This window comes from Protomyctophum bolini, assembly GCF_963924005.1.
Source record: "Protomyctophum bolini genome assembly, chromosome: 10".
NCBI lineage: Eukaryota > Metazoa > Chordata > Actinopteri > Myctophiformes > Myctophidae > Protomyctophum > Protomyctophum bolini.
This window is the reverse complement of record NC_137871.1, coordinates 39913237-39931500: the sequence shown is the minus strand read 5'-3', so window position 1 is coordinate 39931500 and position 18264 is coordinate 39913237. Positions and strand designations below refer to the sequence as shown.

At 44.1% G+C, this 18264-nt stretch overlaps 1 protein-coding gene across 1 annotated transcript in view; it reads right to left on the bottom strand.

The window, feature by feature from the left end:
• The window catches only part of mgat4b (alpha-1,3-mannosyl-glycoprotein 4-beta-N-acetylglucosaminyltransferase B), a 183262-nt gene that overhangs the window by 87578 nt on the left and 77420 nt on the right, over positions 1-18264 (bottom strand). The window contains exons 2-3 of the mRNA XM_080773691.1: positions 3770-3949; positions 215-358 (exon numbers count right to left, since the gene is read on the bottom strand). Coding sequence (XP_080629817.1) covers positions 215-358; positions 3770-3949 — 324 coding nt within the window. The remainder of the gene's footprint in view (positions 1-214; positions 359-3769; positions 3950-18264) is intronic.

Genomic DNA, 18264 nt, shown 5'->3' with positions numbered 1-18264 from the left:
CTGTGCTATTTGTGTTACAAGTCGGACGGGGCGGAGTCGGCTCAATCGAACTTCACAGTGTTTGCCACGGCATTTCGCTTGCTTTCGCTTGCTCGGTGGTGGCTCAAGTTCGCTCGACACGGCGCCCCTCCGTCACGCTCTATGGGGAGGATATCAGATTGTGTGTGTGTGTGTGTGTGTGTGTGTGTGTGTGTGTGTGTGTGTGCGTACTGACCTCCAGTACGCCCCTGGCCCACGTGCACGGCGGGCTGCAGGCTGCTCTCCTTGGCCAGGAGGTGGGGCAAGTGGTGGAAGATGCTGGGCAGCTGGAGGACATTCTTACTGCTGGTCACGTTCCACAACTTCAGCTTGGTCTCATCTGGAGGACGGACACACACACACACACACACACACACACACACACACAGATGAGCCACAGTACGCACACAGTGACATATGTATTACACATGTACATTGGTACACGGTACACGCATCAGGCGTGCCGCGCACGTGTGTAAGCATGCAAGACACATACAAATGTCTTTAATATAGCACTTTCAAGTGCTTCACTGCTTAGATTGTGCATTACAGTACAAGTCCTTCACCCATTCATACACATTCATACACCGATGACAGGGGAAACCATGCAAGGCACCAACCTGCACATCGGGAGCAATTAGCTGTTCAGAGTCTTGCTCAAGCTCAAGGACACGTCGACACTAACTCTGGGGGAACCTCTCAGATCCCATTGGGCTGTTCTCTACCCCTGAGCCACTCTACACAGTACACAGACGCATGGGCAGCCGTGCATACAGTATACTGAGACATCTCAGACATGTGTGCACGCACACACACACATACATGTGGGGGTTCCGGTGACGTCATGACCGAGACAGACGTGTGAACGACTAGCTCCGCTGAACCTATTTACAAAATAGCCTTAAAACTAAACAAAATTTAAAAAAAATCACACCTGTGTGAAGGGAGAGGCGCTTTACCTCATATGACATATGACATGAATTTAACATCACAAATTAGCACAATTTATAAGAATCGTGTTCATGGAGACAAAACAAACATTAAACTCTGTCCATTTGCAATTGGAAGAGAGCAGTTGTCTGTAAGGGTGGTGAGAGTGCACAGAACCACTGTGCCCAAACCCAAAGAGCCGTCAGCACCACCAAGATCCATAATTGTTCGATTCCTGGACTCCACACACACACACACACACACACACACACACACACACACACACACACACACACACACACACACACACACACACACACACACACACACACACACACACACACACACACACACACACACACACACACACACACACACACACACACACACACACACACACACACACACACACACACGTGTAAAAGGTAAAAGGTAAGCTACGTGCCAGAGGCTGGGGTTGCTATAGCAGTAGAAGGGCATGTACAGAAGACTCATCCATAATTCACCCTAATCCTCCAACTGATCACTTACTGTACATTACACATTATAATCAGGGTGCAGTTGGTGGAAAATCAAATGAGACAGGTACAGTATAGTACACTGCAGAGGGAGTCTTCAGTGGTTATGATTTATTATCTGTATTATGTAAAGTCAATATTTTACTCAATATTTTCTGAAATACATGTGCAATATTATGCTCTTTTTTTTTTTTTAATAAACTTCTAATTAAACTTCAAAAATATGTGTGCTACTGCTTGTTTGGGACTTTTGTACAATTGGGACAATTAAGTGGTATTAATTGCAGTAAAATTGAGGTCAAATTGAGCCATAACTGCAATTTCTGTTGAGCCACAAAAATACATTTCAAACACAAAGAGATAGAGAGTTAGAGATAACGTAGAGCTGGCTTTCAGTAAAGCAACGTCCCGCTGCCTCCTGCATTATGTGCACGTTCACAACAGGTGGTATGCACTGTGCAAGGCCCTTGAGCACTTCAACAACAGGTGGTATGCACTGTGCAAGGCCCTTGAGCACTTCAACAACAGGTGGTATACTATGCACTGTGCAAGGCCGTTGAGCACTTACAAACTCCAACGCATAAAAATAATCATCTGTTAGATATTTGGTAAACATTTTATTGGCGGCAGCAAAGAAAGCTATCGCAAGAAAATGGGGACAGATGGAACCTCCAACACAGGGACAATGGGAGGACTTGATTCAGGAGATACATTTTATGGAGAAACTAACACCGTCTGAGGCTACAAGAAGACAAGGACAAATGGTATAAATGGACAATATTTAAGGGTATAGGGGAATGAGAGACAATTGTAAATTCCTAGAAAGATGTATGTAACATTTTGAAATGCAATGTCGATGTCTGTTGTATTTTTTATTTTTCTGTTTTTTATTTTTTGTACGTCTGTGATGTTATATGTATTGTAAGTTTGTTTTTTCTGTCTTCCTTCTGCAAGGAATATATTGACAGAAAGTAGCTCATAACAGGTCTACTGTAGACGGTACAGTACAGGCGTCATGTACACAATACCACTAATCTCCTGCAAATAAATTAATGAACATGTTATCCCGACACTTTATTTAAAATTATTCAAACACATTTAACATTAGATCGTGAATATTAAAAAAAAAATATATATATATAGACAATATTTCATGTAAAAAAAATTAAAAAGAAAAACAGGGCCACTGACAAGTCTTGGCACGGATTGATGACCCTTGCGCAGACAAACAATGTTCACTGGAGCAGTGTTGTTGGTGCTTGTGTTGTTGGGGAGCATCACAGTAACACAGTATAGATACACAGTAGTGTCACTGCTTTAACTTTGTATCTGTAATGATGCTGTAGCTGCAGGGTGAACTATGGGTAGCATGTAGTATAATGGATGCCTTACAGCCCCTCCAGGCCTCCGCCCAAAACCACCACCAGCCCACACTGCCTGTACGAAACAAAGCTGGAAACAGCCAAAATTCCCCAATGTTTAAATCGCTCAAAGCTTTGACGCTTCTTGTCAGCAGCTGCCTGGCATAGAACGGTCGTTCATAAATTGAACTAACGATATGAACGGCACATTGACAACCGAACAAGCGCTCACTTATGGCAGTTGAACCTGAACTTGTCAGAGATCAATTTTGATGAACCCGGCCGGCCTCACGGCTGACTCTGCAAACCAATGCAGCACCTCTTGTGTTTCATGCTTGTGTTTCATATTCTGGGAGTGCAGATTAATATGTTACACTAAAATGACAGCCTCCTCCTGTCGGTGTCTGCTCCTGCCCCATCCCAGGTCAACACAGTCAAAGCAGTGTTGCTATTGGTCGACGGTACAAATTTAAATGTATTTGATGCAAAATATTGCTTACACATGCCGGTGTGACTGGTACTGTGTAGAGAGAAGGAGAGAGAGAGAATGAGTGAAAGAGAGAGAGAGGGAGAATGAGTGAAAGAGAGAGAGAGGGAGAATGAGTGAAAGAGAGACAGAGAGAGAGAGAGAGAGAGAGAATGAGTGAAAGAGACAGAGAGAGAGAGAATGAGAGAAAGAGAGAGAGAGACAGAGACAATTGAGAGATGGAGAGAGTGTAAGATGGAGAGTGACAGAGCCAATGATAGAAATGGAGATAGAGTATTCTGCATTGTGCCCAACTGTGTGCACACTCAGCACAGTGTGTGTGTGTGTGTGTGTGTGTGTGTGTGTGTGTGCATGTGCATGTGCATGTGACTGTGCGACTGTGCGTCTGCGTGCGTGTGCACTCCAGTCTGTCCAATCAGAGCGGTACGAAGCAGGGCCTACTGTACGGTACATACCTGACAGACTGCTCCAGGTGTGGTTGATGTCGCGCAGGGCCTGCTTCTCGGCGATGGCCCTCTTGATCTCGTCCAGCACCAGGTTGAGCTCCTTGGAGCGCTTCAGGTTCTCCTGCTCGGCAGAGTGGAGACGCTCCCTCAGGGCCAGAAACTCCCTCTGGTAGATGTCCACCACATCACCTGGTGGGACGAGAAGAGAGCAGGCCTTTTAGCGGATAGTTGTGATTCACAAAACGACATGTTTATGGTTTATTATGTCCGAGTCGTAGTCAGTGACGTGGCCGTGGTCGGCTCGCCCGCCGTCCCATTAGACGGTATTAGGATAAACTAAAATAGAAATGGCTGACGTAAAAACGTTGTTGAGATATGAAATTACCGATCTATCCTATATCCTTTATATTGACTTTATTTGTGTAGCACTTTTCAAAACAAGGTCACAAAATGCTTTACGGACAAGAGGGTAAGATTAAAACCACACACGAGGAGCAAGACACAATCATAGAGATTGAGATCTTGGCCAAGAGAGGAAATAAAATAAGTGGTATGAAACAGTACAAATAGTGCATGTAGACAATAGGAGAAATAAAATAGTAATAATAGAGATAAAATGTAGAGGGAAGAGAAAGAGGCGCTTTAAATAAAAAGATAGATCTGACCAACTGTCTAACACGCTGTACCAACATGTATTAGTGTACATGACTATGTATACTTTACTGTAAGTGCCACAGCACTGCCTTCCCCACAACTTTATTACAGCTGCACGGCTTGCACGCTTGTACATCCCTTTTATTCACAAGCCGTACGCACACACGCACACACACGCGCACATGCACACGCACACACACTTACTTTTGTGTTTCACTGCAAAGCACTTTTCAAGCCATTAACCAGTCTTAACAGCCCAGTCAATACTATTAGGGTGTAGACTGGTACGCATTGATCACACCAACCAGTGATCCACCACAGATAGACAGGACTGGGGGGGGGGGGGGTCACACCAACCAGTGATCCACCACAGATAGACAGGACTGGGGGGGGGTCACACCAACCAGTGATCCACCACAGATAAGACAGGACTGGGGGGGGGTCACACCAACCAGTGATCCACCACAGATAAGACAGGACTGGGGGGGGGTCACACCAACCAGTGATCCACCACAGATAGACAGGACTGGGGGGGGGTCACACCAACCAGTGATCCACCACAGATAAGACAGGACTGGGGGGGGGTCACACCAACCAGTGATCCACCACAGATAGACAGGACTGGGGGGGGGTCACACCAACCAGTGATCCACCACAGATAAGACAGGACTGGGGGGGGGTCACACCAACCAGTGATCCACCACAGATAGACAGGACTGGGGGGGGGTCACACCAACCAGTGATCCACCACAGATAAGACAGGACTGGGGGGGGGTCACACCAACCAGTGATCCACCACAGATAGACAGGACTGGGGGGGGGTCACACCAACCAGTGATCCACCACAGATAAGACAGGACTGGGGGGGGGTCACACCAACCAGTGATCCACCACAGATAGACAGGACTGGGGGGGGGTCACACCAACCAGTGATCCACCACAGATAAGACAGGACTGGGGGGGGGTCACACCAACCAGTGATCCACCACAGATAGACAGGACTGGGGGGGGGGGAGAAACAGACGTTGGAACTTGTTGCCGTCTGGCAGAATCCTCACATTTCCATATTTGTACGTTTTATGCGTTTCAGTAATGAATGCCTTTAGGGGGTCAAGCACCCTTTAGTTTTTCTCAGTTTTCTTCTTCCATTTTTGGCTTAACCGTGCAGTCGGTTTTATGACACTCTACAATATGCTAGAGATAAGATATATAATTAGTGTAATATCACTTACAGGTATATGCCGATAACACATTTGGCTGGTACCAAATGAAACGCTTAAATTGTGTTGCGTAGTCACTGCACTTTTGGCTTTGTAAAGCAGTATTGTATTGTATTGTAACTTTACACCATCGGCATTTCTGCATTAATTAAATCAGTGTCCTACCTATTCTGAAGAAAACCTGGAGACGGGCAAGTCAGCCACTGTACTGGCTCTAGCAGTGTTTTTATTTAAACTTTTGAATCAAAGATTTGCCACGGACAGGGACAAGTCTTGACACAAAGTCTTTTGTTTTGTATTTTTGTCTCTGTGCAGCCATGCTGTCTCTGTGCTGTCGAGCTCATCTAGTCTCTGAGAAATTAAGTTACGTGACATCATCGGAGAATGTGGAACTGGAAGGACTACAGTGGTCCCGGGTCACATGGATGAAATATATTTATGCATTCAAAAGACAGTGTCATACAGTATATCACAGCAGAACCCATGTGCTCCGAGGAAGCCGCAGGGAGCTAGCTCATTACAGAGATGTCCTGTGTCGTCTTCTCTGGAGGGTCACCATGACATGCTGCTGTTCATGCATACAGACCCCTGTTCTCTGGAGGGTCACCATGACATGCTGCTGTTCATGCATACAGACCCCTGTTCTCTAGAGGGTCACCATGACATGCTGCTGTTCATGCATACAGACCCCTGTTCTCTGGAGGGTCACCATGACATGCTGCGCATGCATACAGACCCCTGTTCTCTAGAGGGTCACCATGACATGCTGCTGTTCATGCATACAGACCCCTGTTCTCTAGAGGGTCACCATGACATGCTGCTGTTCATGCATACAGACCCCTGTTCTCTGGAGGGTCACCATGACATGCTGCTGTTCATGCATACAGACCCCTGTTCTCTAGAGGGTCACCATGACATGCTGCTGTTCATGCATACAGACCCCTGTTCTCTGGAGGGTCACCATGACATGCTGCGCATGCATACAGACCCCTGTTCTCTAGAGGGTCACCATGACATGCTGCTGTTCATGCATACAGACCCCTGTTCTCTAGAGGGTCACCATGACATGCTGCTGTTCATGCATACAGACCCCTGTTCTCTAGAGGGTCACCATGACATGCTGCTGTTCATGCATACAGACCCCTGTTCTCTAGAGGGTCACCATGACATGCTGCTGTTCATGCATACAGACCCCTGTTCTCTGGAGGGTCACCATGACATGCTGCGCATGCATACAGACCACTGTTTAGCTGCCTGTCTGTGAACCTCTCGCTCGCCCCAGTGGGTTTCTGCACCTCCCTACACCAAGGTCTGAATACATTCAGCTATTAAAGCTCTTTTCCTGTCTCTCTCGATTTCTCTCCCTCTCTCTCTCTCTCTCTCTCTCTCTCTCTCTCCAACAAACAGCTGTGCCAAGTTCTGCCAACACAAAACACCAGCTTTGGATGCCTGGCTCAGTTCCTTCCTTTAACAGGACAGACAGTGTCATGCCACCGCTGCACGGCAGGCGCGGAGAAAATAACAGCATATGAAGTTATATATACAGTAGCTGAATAAATGAAAGCATTCAGAGTGGGAGAATGTGTGATGAAAATGAGCGTCTGGCTGAGTGACGGGGGAGAGAAAGAGACGTTAAATCCTCTGTGGTGTGATGAAACATGGGGCCAATATCTTGTGGCGGTATTGACGGGCTCTGGAGACAGGCTGGCATGTGGAGTCCAGCCTCCTGCCATTCTTCACACGCTCCAGGATTATTGGCCTTGCTGTTCCCTTTGTCTCAGCGTATCTCTCCACTGCGGTCTTGAAAACTAAAAACTATAAGCCCACCTCCTCTGTCCCTTCTCAGAATGACAGTGAAAAGTATTTAATTCGAAAACAAAGCAGTACAATTGTCGCTTATCCTCTGGCCATTTATTTGATAGCCTGTCTGCTGATATGTTAGCCTGTTATCATAATACAACTCTTATCTTACACCCATTACAGTTTAACGTTTTTATTCTTTGCACTTCATAGTCCCGTATTGCCAGACGACCGGAGACCTTGGCCTACTGATACATCTGGGGACTCTGCAAGGTCATTCATTGATTTGTCAAAATAATTTGATAGTCGATCATAATATCTTAATAACCAAGCTATCCTCATAGGATTGGATGAGCTTTTATTGTTTTTCATAATTATCTGTCAGGGAGAGCTCAGGGTGGTGTTGCTCTGGCTCTCTCAGTAAAAGAGTCTATATTCTTGGTTCACTTTTATTTATATTATAATTATATACATGAATATAATGGATTATATGGATATTAAGGAAGAATTGGATTCTTGTATAGAAAGATATTGCTTTTCTACAGTCAGTCGGAAGACCATTGTACAATAAACAATAATGTCTGTGCTTGAATATAATGGCATGTTGATGTTGAACATGTACAGTATGCCTCCCCGCTTCTACTTTGAAGCCTCTCAATGCTGTGTTAGTGTGTTACTGTACATAGTGCTCTGCCTTTAATCACTGGAGAAAAATTACTCACTGTACTTTATACAAAAAAGTAGGTTGGCCCTCTTTAACGAAGACAAGTGAATGGGCTTTGTATTTCATTTATAAGGCTCTGCTCATGAAACTTCCCTTTTATCTCTGATCCTTGATTTGCTTTTAAACATAGCGAACTGGGGCAAAGTTTTGGTTGTTTCGTTTTAACCCATTCTGACCTGAGATCAGATTCATACGAGGTTTCCAATGGACACACACTGGTCTGATTAACCCATTCTGACCTGAGATCAGATTCATACGAGGTTTCCACTGGACACACACTGGTCTGAATAACCCATTCTGACCTGAGATCAGATTCTTAAAAATGTCAGTCGTTCTTCGATTTTTCAAAAATAGCAGACCTACAAGCTCGTAGCGCGCCACTCGGTGGCGCGCTACGAGCTTGTAGATCTGCTATTTTTCAATAGCTAAAGCATGACATGATGCTAACACCAAAAGGGGTTCCCGTTCAGAATGGGTTAAACATAGCGAACTGGGGCAAAGTTTTGTTTGTTTCGTTTTAAAAGTGCCACACATAAAAACTGAACTTGGCGACAAAGGCTGGTTTTAAACATCATGCATGCCCCGTACAAATGGAATGAACAACACCTTTAAATTAGACTGTCTTGTTCTGCTGAAGGATTACAATATTGACCTCATCTATTATACATTGGAGAAGTTGTACCCAAGTGCCCTGCAGGACAAGGGACCCCAAGTCTCTATTATTTATAACTCTATGGCCGGGGCCTTCTTGGTTTTGACTTGATAACATAATTACCGCCATGTGACGATCCCCTTAACCCATTCTGACCGGGCACCCATTTTGGTGTTAGCATCATGTTATGCTTTACCTATTGAAAAATAGCAGATCTACAAGCTCATATCGCGCCACAGAGTGGCGCGCTACGAGCTTGTAGGTCTGCTATTTTTGAAAAATTCGAAGAACGACTGACATTTTTAGAATCTGATCTCAGGTCAGAATGGGTTAATCAGACCAGTGTGTGTCCCGTGGAAACCTCGTATGAATCTGATCTCAGGTCAGAATGGGTTAAGTATAATACCAGTAATTAATTAACCATTGTGAGGAAATGTGTCCACTGCCCGTAACATCACAGCACGACAAAGTATACACAGCGATTCTTTTGGACCATGTCCAGCGCTAAGGCCAGAGCCTTAGCAGGAGTATGTCCCCAACATGAATGTGTTCCTACACCCGGCAGAGACCAAACTCGCAAAACACGGCGCGAAGCGACGCGTTGTGTGCTTGTATAGATTTGCTATTTTCACTAGTTTGGGTCCCACGGGCAAAGCGTCTATAATCTCTCTTTTGGATCCTGAGCTGAAACGTTTGGGAGGCCAGAGGCTTGTCAGGAGTACATCCCCAACATGCACGTGTTGTTGTTGGCATGAGAGGAAACCCATGTAAACATGAGGACAACGAGCAAACCTGACACAGACATTCCTCACTGGGCTTTAAAGTTTAAAACCCAGGGTGTTCTCGCTGTGAGAGTGTTCCAACACTTAGCCACTCTGTCTGTGCATATCATTTTGTTAATTATTATCATCATATGTGTGTTGATTGAACTAAGTATAGGAAAGTTGCTGATGGATGTCTTTCATAATTACAACTGACTAATGAAAGAGTGACACGGACGCGAATAGACAGACGAGGAGTTATGGCGTACTTAGTTCTCTGGTGGTTATTAATGGCACATAATAGTAGCATCTGTTTGGCTGATGACTGCTGCTGATTGAGCGCGCGCGCCACGCACGCACGCACGCACGCACGCACACAACTCCAAAAAACGTAAAAAAGTAAAAAAGTAAAGAACATACTTGAATTTCCTCCATGCCCCATGCAGCAAAATTAAGTTAGTGAACATTTACAATTGCTTGACCACTTAAACCTTACAGTGTACTTTGAGATGTCTTTCAAAGACCTCTCGTCTTTGAACGATTTCGTGAACCTCCATAACCTTCTGTTTTTCCTTTTTTCCCCCCCAATGTCTGCACAATGTACAATAGTACAATAGCAGCACAATGTACAATAGTAGTAGCAGGGTCATCTCGTCAATATCCATTTTGGGGCTCCCTCCAGATCAGCAGGAGTGTGCAGTGGCCTGCTCCACTGATTACAGAACATTATCATTCATCAGTGTCTGTGTGAATGCTCGCATCATTATCATTATGGTTATTAGTTATCATTGGTCGAATTCCATTGGCGAAGCTTCTCTTGTCACAACAGTTCACAAATCTTCCTGCTGTGTTCGTACATTGTAGTATTTCTCTTCGTTGCGCGCACACGCGCACACACACACACACACACACACACACACACACACACACACACACACACACACACACACACACACACACACAGAATTATTTTTTACTGCAGAGATTTTAATAATCCTTCGACACAATTACTTATCTCTTCTCCTCCAATAATCATCACCAGTAGCCCTATAAGTGACTACTTGCAGTAGTGCCAGGCTGCAAAAACCAAAAGCAGAAGGATGCATTATATAATTTATGCTTATGGACTCCTAATTATAAAGAAGGCATTTGGCCAACTTAACAACACAGGCATGGGCTTCAAAGCTCAGACTAACAGAGGTCACTTTTATGACTCAATGTGCTTTGGGATCCAGACAAAAGTTACTACATTATTTTAGAGAACTGGACCGTGTTCATGTCGTTCAGTCTCTAGTGATATTTAGATACCTGTTATGCAATGTTTGCGGAGGGATTACCACATGAGCCCCTATAGTGTCCCTATTCTGAACAGGACATAATAATACATTTGGCAAAAAATAGCAGGTCTACCACAAGCTCACAAAGCGACCTGTTGTGCAGCTTGCAGATCAGTTATTTCTGGTGAACATAATATTATATTTGGCCTTACTGAGTTTAATTTTGGACCCAAAAATAATGGATTCCAGGTGTAGTGACAGTTTGTTATCAGTGAGCAATGTGCAGATTTTACCGAGCTCAGACATAAGGGCTTTTTCATAATAGTATCTAAATATAACCGTGCTGTTGTTTTTTTGGTCAACTTTATGTTATTGTTGCATTTTAAGGCAGAACTTTTATTTGAAAAGTCTAGTCAAAAATATTCTTTGGAGAACAAATTGACTTACAAATGAAATTCAATATTATAACTACATATTATGCAGCTTTGTTTAGCAGACATTGACTAATTATTCCAGTAAGTTATGTAGCATTTTAATTACTTTGCAAAACATTCGCTGACAACCGTGACTTCCAAAAATGAAGCAATTAACGGTAAAGTGGTCTATGTGTCGTGACCGAAGCTCTGAGTAGACAATTACATGGATTTAGACAATTAAAGTCCTTTAATGTCCTTCATAGTGAAATGCTTTAGTAAGTAATTTATTTGGGCATTTTTATGCTTCATTTCTCAGAGAGGACATCGCAGAGAGAGTCAGGAAACCAAGGGCAGAGAGACACGTGGGAGTCGCAGACTCAAACTCAGGTCAACCACAAACCACACTAAGCACACAGTTGGTGTCTGTGCACCAACTAGCTGAGCCACCGGGCACCCCATGAGATGCTTTTCTACTCCTAAAACATGCTGCAAGCTGCAGCTTCAACAGCCTTCTGTCTGTTGGTGTGCGGCGGCAGGCAGTGGAGACATGTAGAGCAGAGCAGCCACTTGGGAATTGGAAGGTTCCCGGTTCTATCCCCAGCTCTCCCTGGGCTATAGTGTCGAAGTGCCCTTGAGCATTGCTCTACAAGAGCAGATTGGTGCAAGTTGCATGGTTGATATGTCAACGGGTGAATGCAATGCACATAAACACTTTGGCTAAAGGATATAAATACTACTCAATTGTACCATCTCTAAGTAAGTAGTGCATGTGTATCTACAGAATGCAGTCTACATGTATAGTTATCTTCGGTATGTGATCTTGTGATGTACAATAATCCATTTTGACCTGAGATCAGATTAAAAAAATGTCTTCTACATCCTGACAGTTTTCTGAAAAAGCTATGTTTCTATGTCAGTCGTTTTTCAAAAATAGCAGACTTCTGTACAAGCTCGTAGCGCGCCACTCGGTGGCGCGCTATGAGCTTGTAGATCTGCTACTTTTCAATAGCTAAAGCATAACATAATGTTAACACCAAAATGGGATAATATGAGCATGGATCATTAAGTACATTGTACAATATGATGGTCTATCTCTGAATACATAATTGAGTGCCTGTCACAGCAATACAGGACATGCAAATCATGTCATATGGAACCATTATTAACCACGACTCTCAAGCAACACACATACTGTATTAAATTGTCAGTATGTGCCTGACAGTTACCAATATGTATGTGCGTCAGTGTGCGTGTGTGCAAGACAATGCCAAAGACATTGACTGGGTTTGCGGAGCAGAGAACAATCCACATCAGTATAATTATATCCATTGCAACATCTTAACCTTTGATCCTGAAGGAAGAAACCGCCAAACCGATGCAAAATGGATGCAATAAGCAAGACATTGACAGTGTAAAATAACATGGTGGTGCATGGGTGTGTTCTCTGGATCACAACCAGTCATAATAGAAATACCACAATGTTGAAATTCTCTGTTAGGAGTTAAAAGTCCTGCATTCAAAATTGTACCTGAAGTAAAAAGTACACATTTTGCTAAAATAGCACATCTACGTACCAGCTCACAACACGTCATCAAGTATAGCCTACAGTACTCGAGTAAATGTACTTCCACCACTGCTACAGCATTATGCACAGACAGTACTTGAGTAAATGTACTTCGACCACTGCTAGACCATTATGTGTTACAGTACTTGAGTAAATGTACTTCGACCACCTCTACACCATTATGCACAGACAGTACTTGAGTAAATGTACTTCGAACATTGCTACAGCATTATGCACAGACAGTACTTGAGTAAATGTACTTCCACCACTGCTACACCATTATGCACAGACAGTACTTGAGTAAATGTACTTCGACCACTGTTACAGCATTATGCACAGACACTAGTACTTGAGTAAATGTACTTCCACCACCATTATGCACAGACAGGAGAAATCCATCCATTCCTTACTCCACAAATCCATCAACACATTGACATCCATAGAACCAATTACACACACACGCACGCGCACACACACACACACACACACACACACACACACACACACACACACACACACACACACACACACACACACACACACACACACACACACACACACACACACACACACACACACACACAGTAAGGCCCAATACAATCCATGGGATTAGCAGCCAGGAGCTCATAATCTCACGTGTTCTGTGGAGTGTTAACATAAGAAAGCAATCTAGTAATAATAAAGGATTTATGAACAGACCAAATCCCCGAGAACTCCAGCAACCTGAGAAGACCAAACAAAGGCTGGCAGCTATAATACAAAAAAAGGGCTGGTCTAATTCTCCAATATGATTTTTTATTTCATATTAGTAAAGGTAAAGAGTAAAGGGCTGGGGCATTTTATAGGGATTATACACGGTACAATCTTTGAACAAATAGAACCAGATAATTCTGGTTCCATTTGACAGACACTGAAGATTTTGCGGCGTATGGTCAACAAACAAGAATGTGCATATTTATAGCAACCTGTCACAAGACAGGACGATGACAAACGTAGGGACCTTTTAGTCCCTACGTTTGTCATCGTCCTGTCCAAGTGTGGACAGGACAGGACGGACACATGCACAGCGCACAGACGCACATTCTGGTGAGACGTACGTAGGAGGACACTATAGGCAGGAGGCAAACCATAGTCCTAGAGACCTCTCAGTATCTGCTATCCCCCAAGAACACACAAGGCAGAGAGAGCTTCCTGTTAGTTCTGGCATGAGAGAAAGGACCGTGGGCGGGTCGGTGGGGGGGGGCTGTGCCCTGGGCACGGCGTTCACTGGGGTGTGGTCAGCACTGGTTTGCTGCACCTGGCCGGTAGGCTTCTACGTTCCCTGTTGGCCAGGTGTGGCCCTCTCTCGCGGTGCTGGCTCCGCCCAGGGTACTCCTCCGTGGACTTGTCTATAGCTGGAAGCCTGGAGGAGAGGCCGGGGCAGTGACTTGGCCAATCACTGCTGACCCGCCAACTGGGGAGAGTGTATAGTGGTTGAGGGTTAAAACACTCTAAGAAGGTTGGAGACCACCTGATGACCTCTCCTCCAGGCCAATTAAGGCTTCATCCATTAGGAATGGATTATATTCGCATCTTCGATGTATTTACAAACTTCCTGCGTTTTTCTGCCGTTTTCCCCCTAAAAGCGGCAGCAGTTTGCAAGGACCTTAATGGTGTGATGTCATCAGCAGGGATCACAGCAGGGATCTGGACTCTGTGCTCTATAAATTCATGTCGTTTCATGATGAAATTAATAGTTTTAATGTATGTAAACGCAGAGCACGAATACACACTAATACTATACTAATACTAATATTTACACAAACATAAAGTCCTCAATGCTGTCGATACAGTTTGGTACAGTAGCAAAGCTAGGCACGCGCACACACGCACGCACGCACACACACACACGCACGCACGCACGTGCACGTTGCTGTTATAAGCCCATTGAAGTTGAGCTCTTTTGATTGTAGCCAACCTTCTCTGGGCGAGTGAAAAACTTCAGATGCAAAGCCAAGAAAGTCACACAAACCTAATCCCTGCTCAGTTGCACAATCAACTCACATACAGTGGAACTGGAAACTGGTTATAGCGAACACTGTTACAGTGATCTAACTGCTTATACTAGCGAACACTGTTACAGTGATCTAACTGCTTATACTAGCGAACACTGTTACAGTGATCAAACTGCTTATAGCGAACACTGTTACAGTGATCAAACTGCTTATACTAGCGAACACTGTTACAGTGATCTAACTGCTTATACTAGCGAACACTGTTACAGTGATCAAACTGCTTATAGCGAACACTGTTACAGTGATCTAACTGCTTATAGTAGCGAACACTGTTACAGTGATCTAACTGCTTATAGTAGCGAACACTGTTACAGTGATCTAACTGCTTATACTAGCGAACACTGTTACAGTGATCTAACTGCTTATACTAGCGAACACTGTTACAGTGATCAAACTGCTTATACTAGCGAACACTGTTACAGTGATCAAACTGCTTATAGTAGCGAACACTGTTACAGTGATCTAACTGCTTATACTAGCGAACACTGTTACAGTGATCAAACTGCTTATAGTAGCGAACACTGTTACAGTGATCTAACTGCTTATACTAGCGAACACTGTTACAGTGATCTAACTGCTTATACTAGCGAACATTGTTACAGTGATCAAACTGCTTATAGTAGCGAACACTGTTACAGTGATCAAACTGCTTATAGTAGCGAACACTGTTACAGAGATCTAACTGCTTATACTAGCGAACACTGTTACAGTGATCAAACGTCTTAAAAGGATACAAAAAGAAGCCTTAAACAAATTAATTCCGTTATGCTATATGCATTGCACACGGGTGAGAGCGTGTCGGTGCACTGTTAAAACCAAAGAAAAATATTAATGTGTAAATGTGTAAACCAAAATGAGGTAGCACTGAGAGATAGAGAGTGAGAGTGCATGTAAATGTGAATGTGAGTGTGTTTGTGCGTGCGTGTGTGAGTGTGGGCGTGCTAATATCTGACACTTGTGAGGAGAAGACCACCTAGCTAATTAGATTAGCCTGCTGCACTCTCACATGAGTTAACTGTCTGCTTGGCTTAATTACTACCACACACACACTGAGATAGAGCCAACGCCCCCAGAAGAGATCTGGGCTGTATTCTGGACAACAAACTGACAGGTGAAAGCATGGCAACAAGGGTGATCAAGAAAAGTAAATCAAAGAACAAAGGTTTCTTTGCGCATAATTTCCTCTTTTGTCAACAAAAGTGCTCTCAGGACACTATAGCTGGAGCCCTAATTCAGCCCTCCTTTGAGAATTCTTCCACCTCTTGGTTCTCCAGCATCCCAATGTCACTTACTGTAAGACTATGCTCCAGTCCAAACCTCCCAATGTCACTTACTGTAAGACTATATGCTCCAAACCTCCCAAAACAAACTAATTCGACTACTTCTTGGCCTGGGGCCCATGACTCATCTAATTGCAACCGATTTTGATAGTCGGTTGCCTCTGGGTATAGAAAACAGAGTTATTAAAGCAATTGAAATTCAGAAAATCCACCTTTCAGCAGGCCAAAGGGAGAGGAAACGATCGCTCCTCCCTTAGTAAAGTGACTACCCCCCACCTCTTAAAAAACCCCTTCCCTTTCCCCCTAACCTGTACATGTCTTTTTGATAATATTTTGTGATGATTTTAATTGTTTTGTTATTTTTGAGGGGCGCTAGCCCCTCCTATGTCCAGCTTTGAGGGTTTGTGTGAACACAAACATTGAAGTCAAAAGTGAGGACGCAAATTGTTATTGGTCAGAATGAGATGATGTATGATGACGTATGATCACTTCACACAGGGGTGATTTTTCATGTCATAATTACTGTATGAATTGATTACCCAGGACCTGAATGGAAACAAGACTGCAAGGACTTGTTTTTCGGTGATATCCTTTTAGACTAGTGTTTGACTGTACTCTGTGTATGGTTTACATTTCTGCCTAATAATTCAATAATATTCAATCAAAGATAATGTATCCAATCCAACATATTCTTTGTTTTGTGTCGATTGGAGCAAGCAGAGATGTTTTTTCAATCAATTGCTTTCATTATTTTATTACAGGCAAGTTGAACGTGTTTTTTTTTATTTGTTGAATGATTTGTTAGATGAGACCTGAAGCAGTTTCCTATTCATTAGGATGTTGGCATTGTTAGTACAATATTTGTTGTTCTTTCTCTCTCTCAGGCGGTACCGGAGCCCCTCAGGGGTCCTTGGGGTGGTTCCAGGTGGTCCCCAACTAAATGATTGATAGCTATAGGAAGTATAGGAACCAAATGGCCCCTTAACTCTGAGAGAGTACAAAATAGAACCAAATGAACGGGTATACGTTTGGTTCCATTTGTACAAACTCAACGAGTTAAATGAACAGTCAGGATTTCACCGTTCCTTCCTTCCTCCTCCCAAAAAAAGGGTTTAGGGGTTTAAATGAGTTGTGCTGCAGCTAAGGCATTCTACCTCAATCAATACGCCCCGGCCCGCGGGAGCCGGGCTACTGTAGGATGAATCAGATTATCACCGGGGCAGACAGATAGAGTGCTTCGATAAGAGACAGAAAGAGATCCTTTTCTCGTATCGCTGACTGTGTGTGTGTGTGTGTGTGTGTGTGTGTGTGTGTGCGTGCGCGCAAGTGCGTGCGTGCATGGGTTGTACTATGTCCATTAGTGTGTACTGTATAGTACAGTATGTGTGGTGTATGTATACGTGTCCACTTTGATGTGCTTATTGTATGTTGTAGCCTCTGTCCATTTGTGTGTGTGTGTGTGTGTGTGTGTGCGCGCTAGACATCATGGATACATAATTATATTCAACTGGACATTAATGTTTCATTCTGAATCGTGACATCGTTTGGGCAATGGCTATATTAGTAAGCAGTCCTCTGGTGGTACACTGCTCTATCGAATTAATGCTTGGACACGATGAGCTCACAGCCTCTCACAAACACACACACACACACACACACACACACACACACACACACACACACACACAGGCGGATCTCATTCACGTGGCCACGCTCCATGGACAGATTGGCTTGGCACTACTTAACGAGTGTCTCCTAACGAGTGTCCCTTGCTGGGGTCCCTAATGCGCCCCGCAGCAGATGGAGCCCTCCTGTACACTCTGTGTGTCCTGCCATCAGAGAGACAGAGAGAGAGAGAGAGAGAGAGAGAGAGAGAGAGAGAGAGAGGTCTGTACACTCTGTGTGTCCTGCCATCAGAGAGACAGAGAGAGAGAGAGAGAGAGAGAGAGAGAGAGAGAGAGAGAGAGAGAGAGAGAGAGGTCTGTACACTCTGTGTGTCCTGCCATCAGAGAGACAGAGAGAGAGAGAGAGAGAGAGAGAGAGAGAGAGGGAGAGAGAGAGGGAGAGAGAGAGGGAGAGAGAGAGAGAGAGAGAGAGAGGGA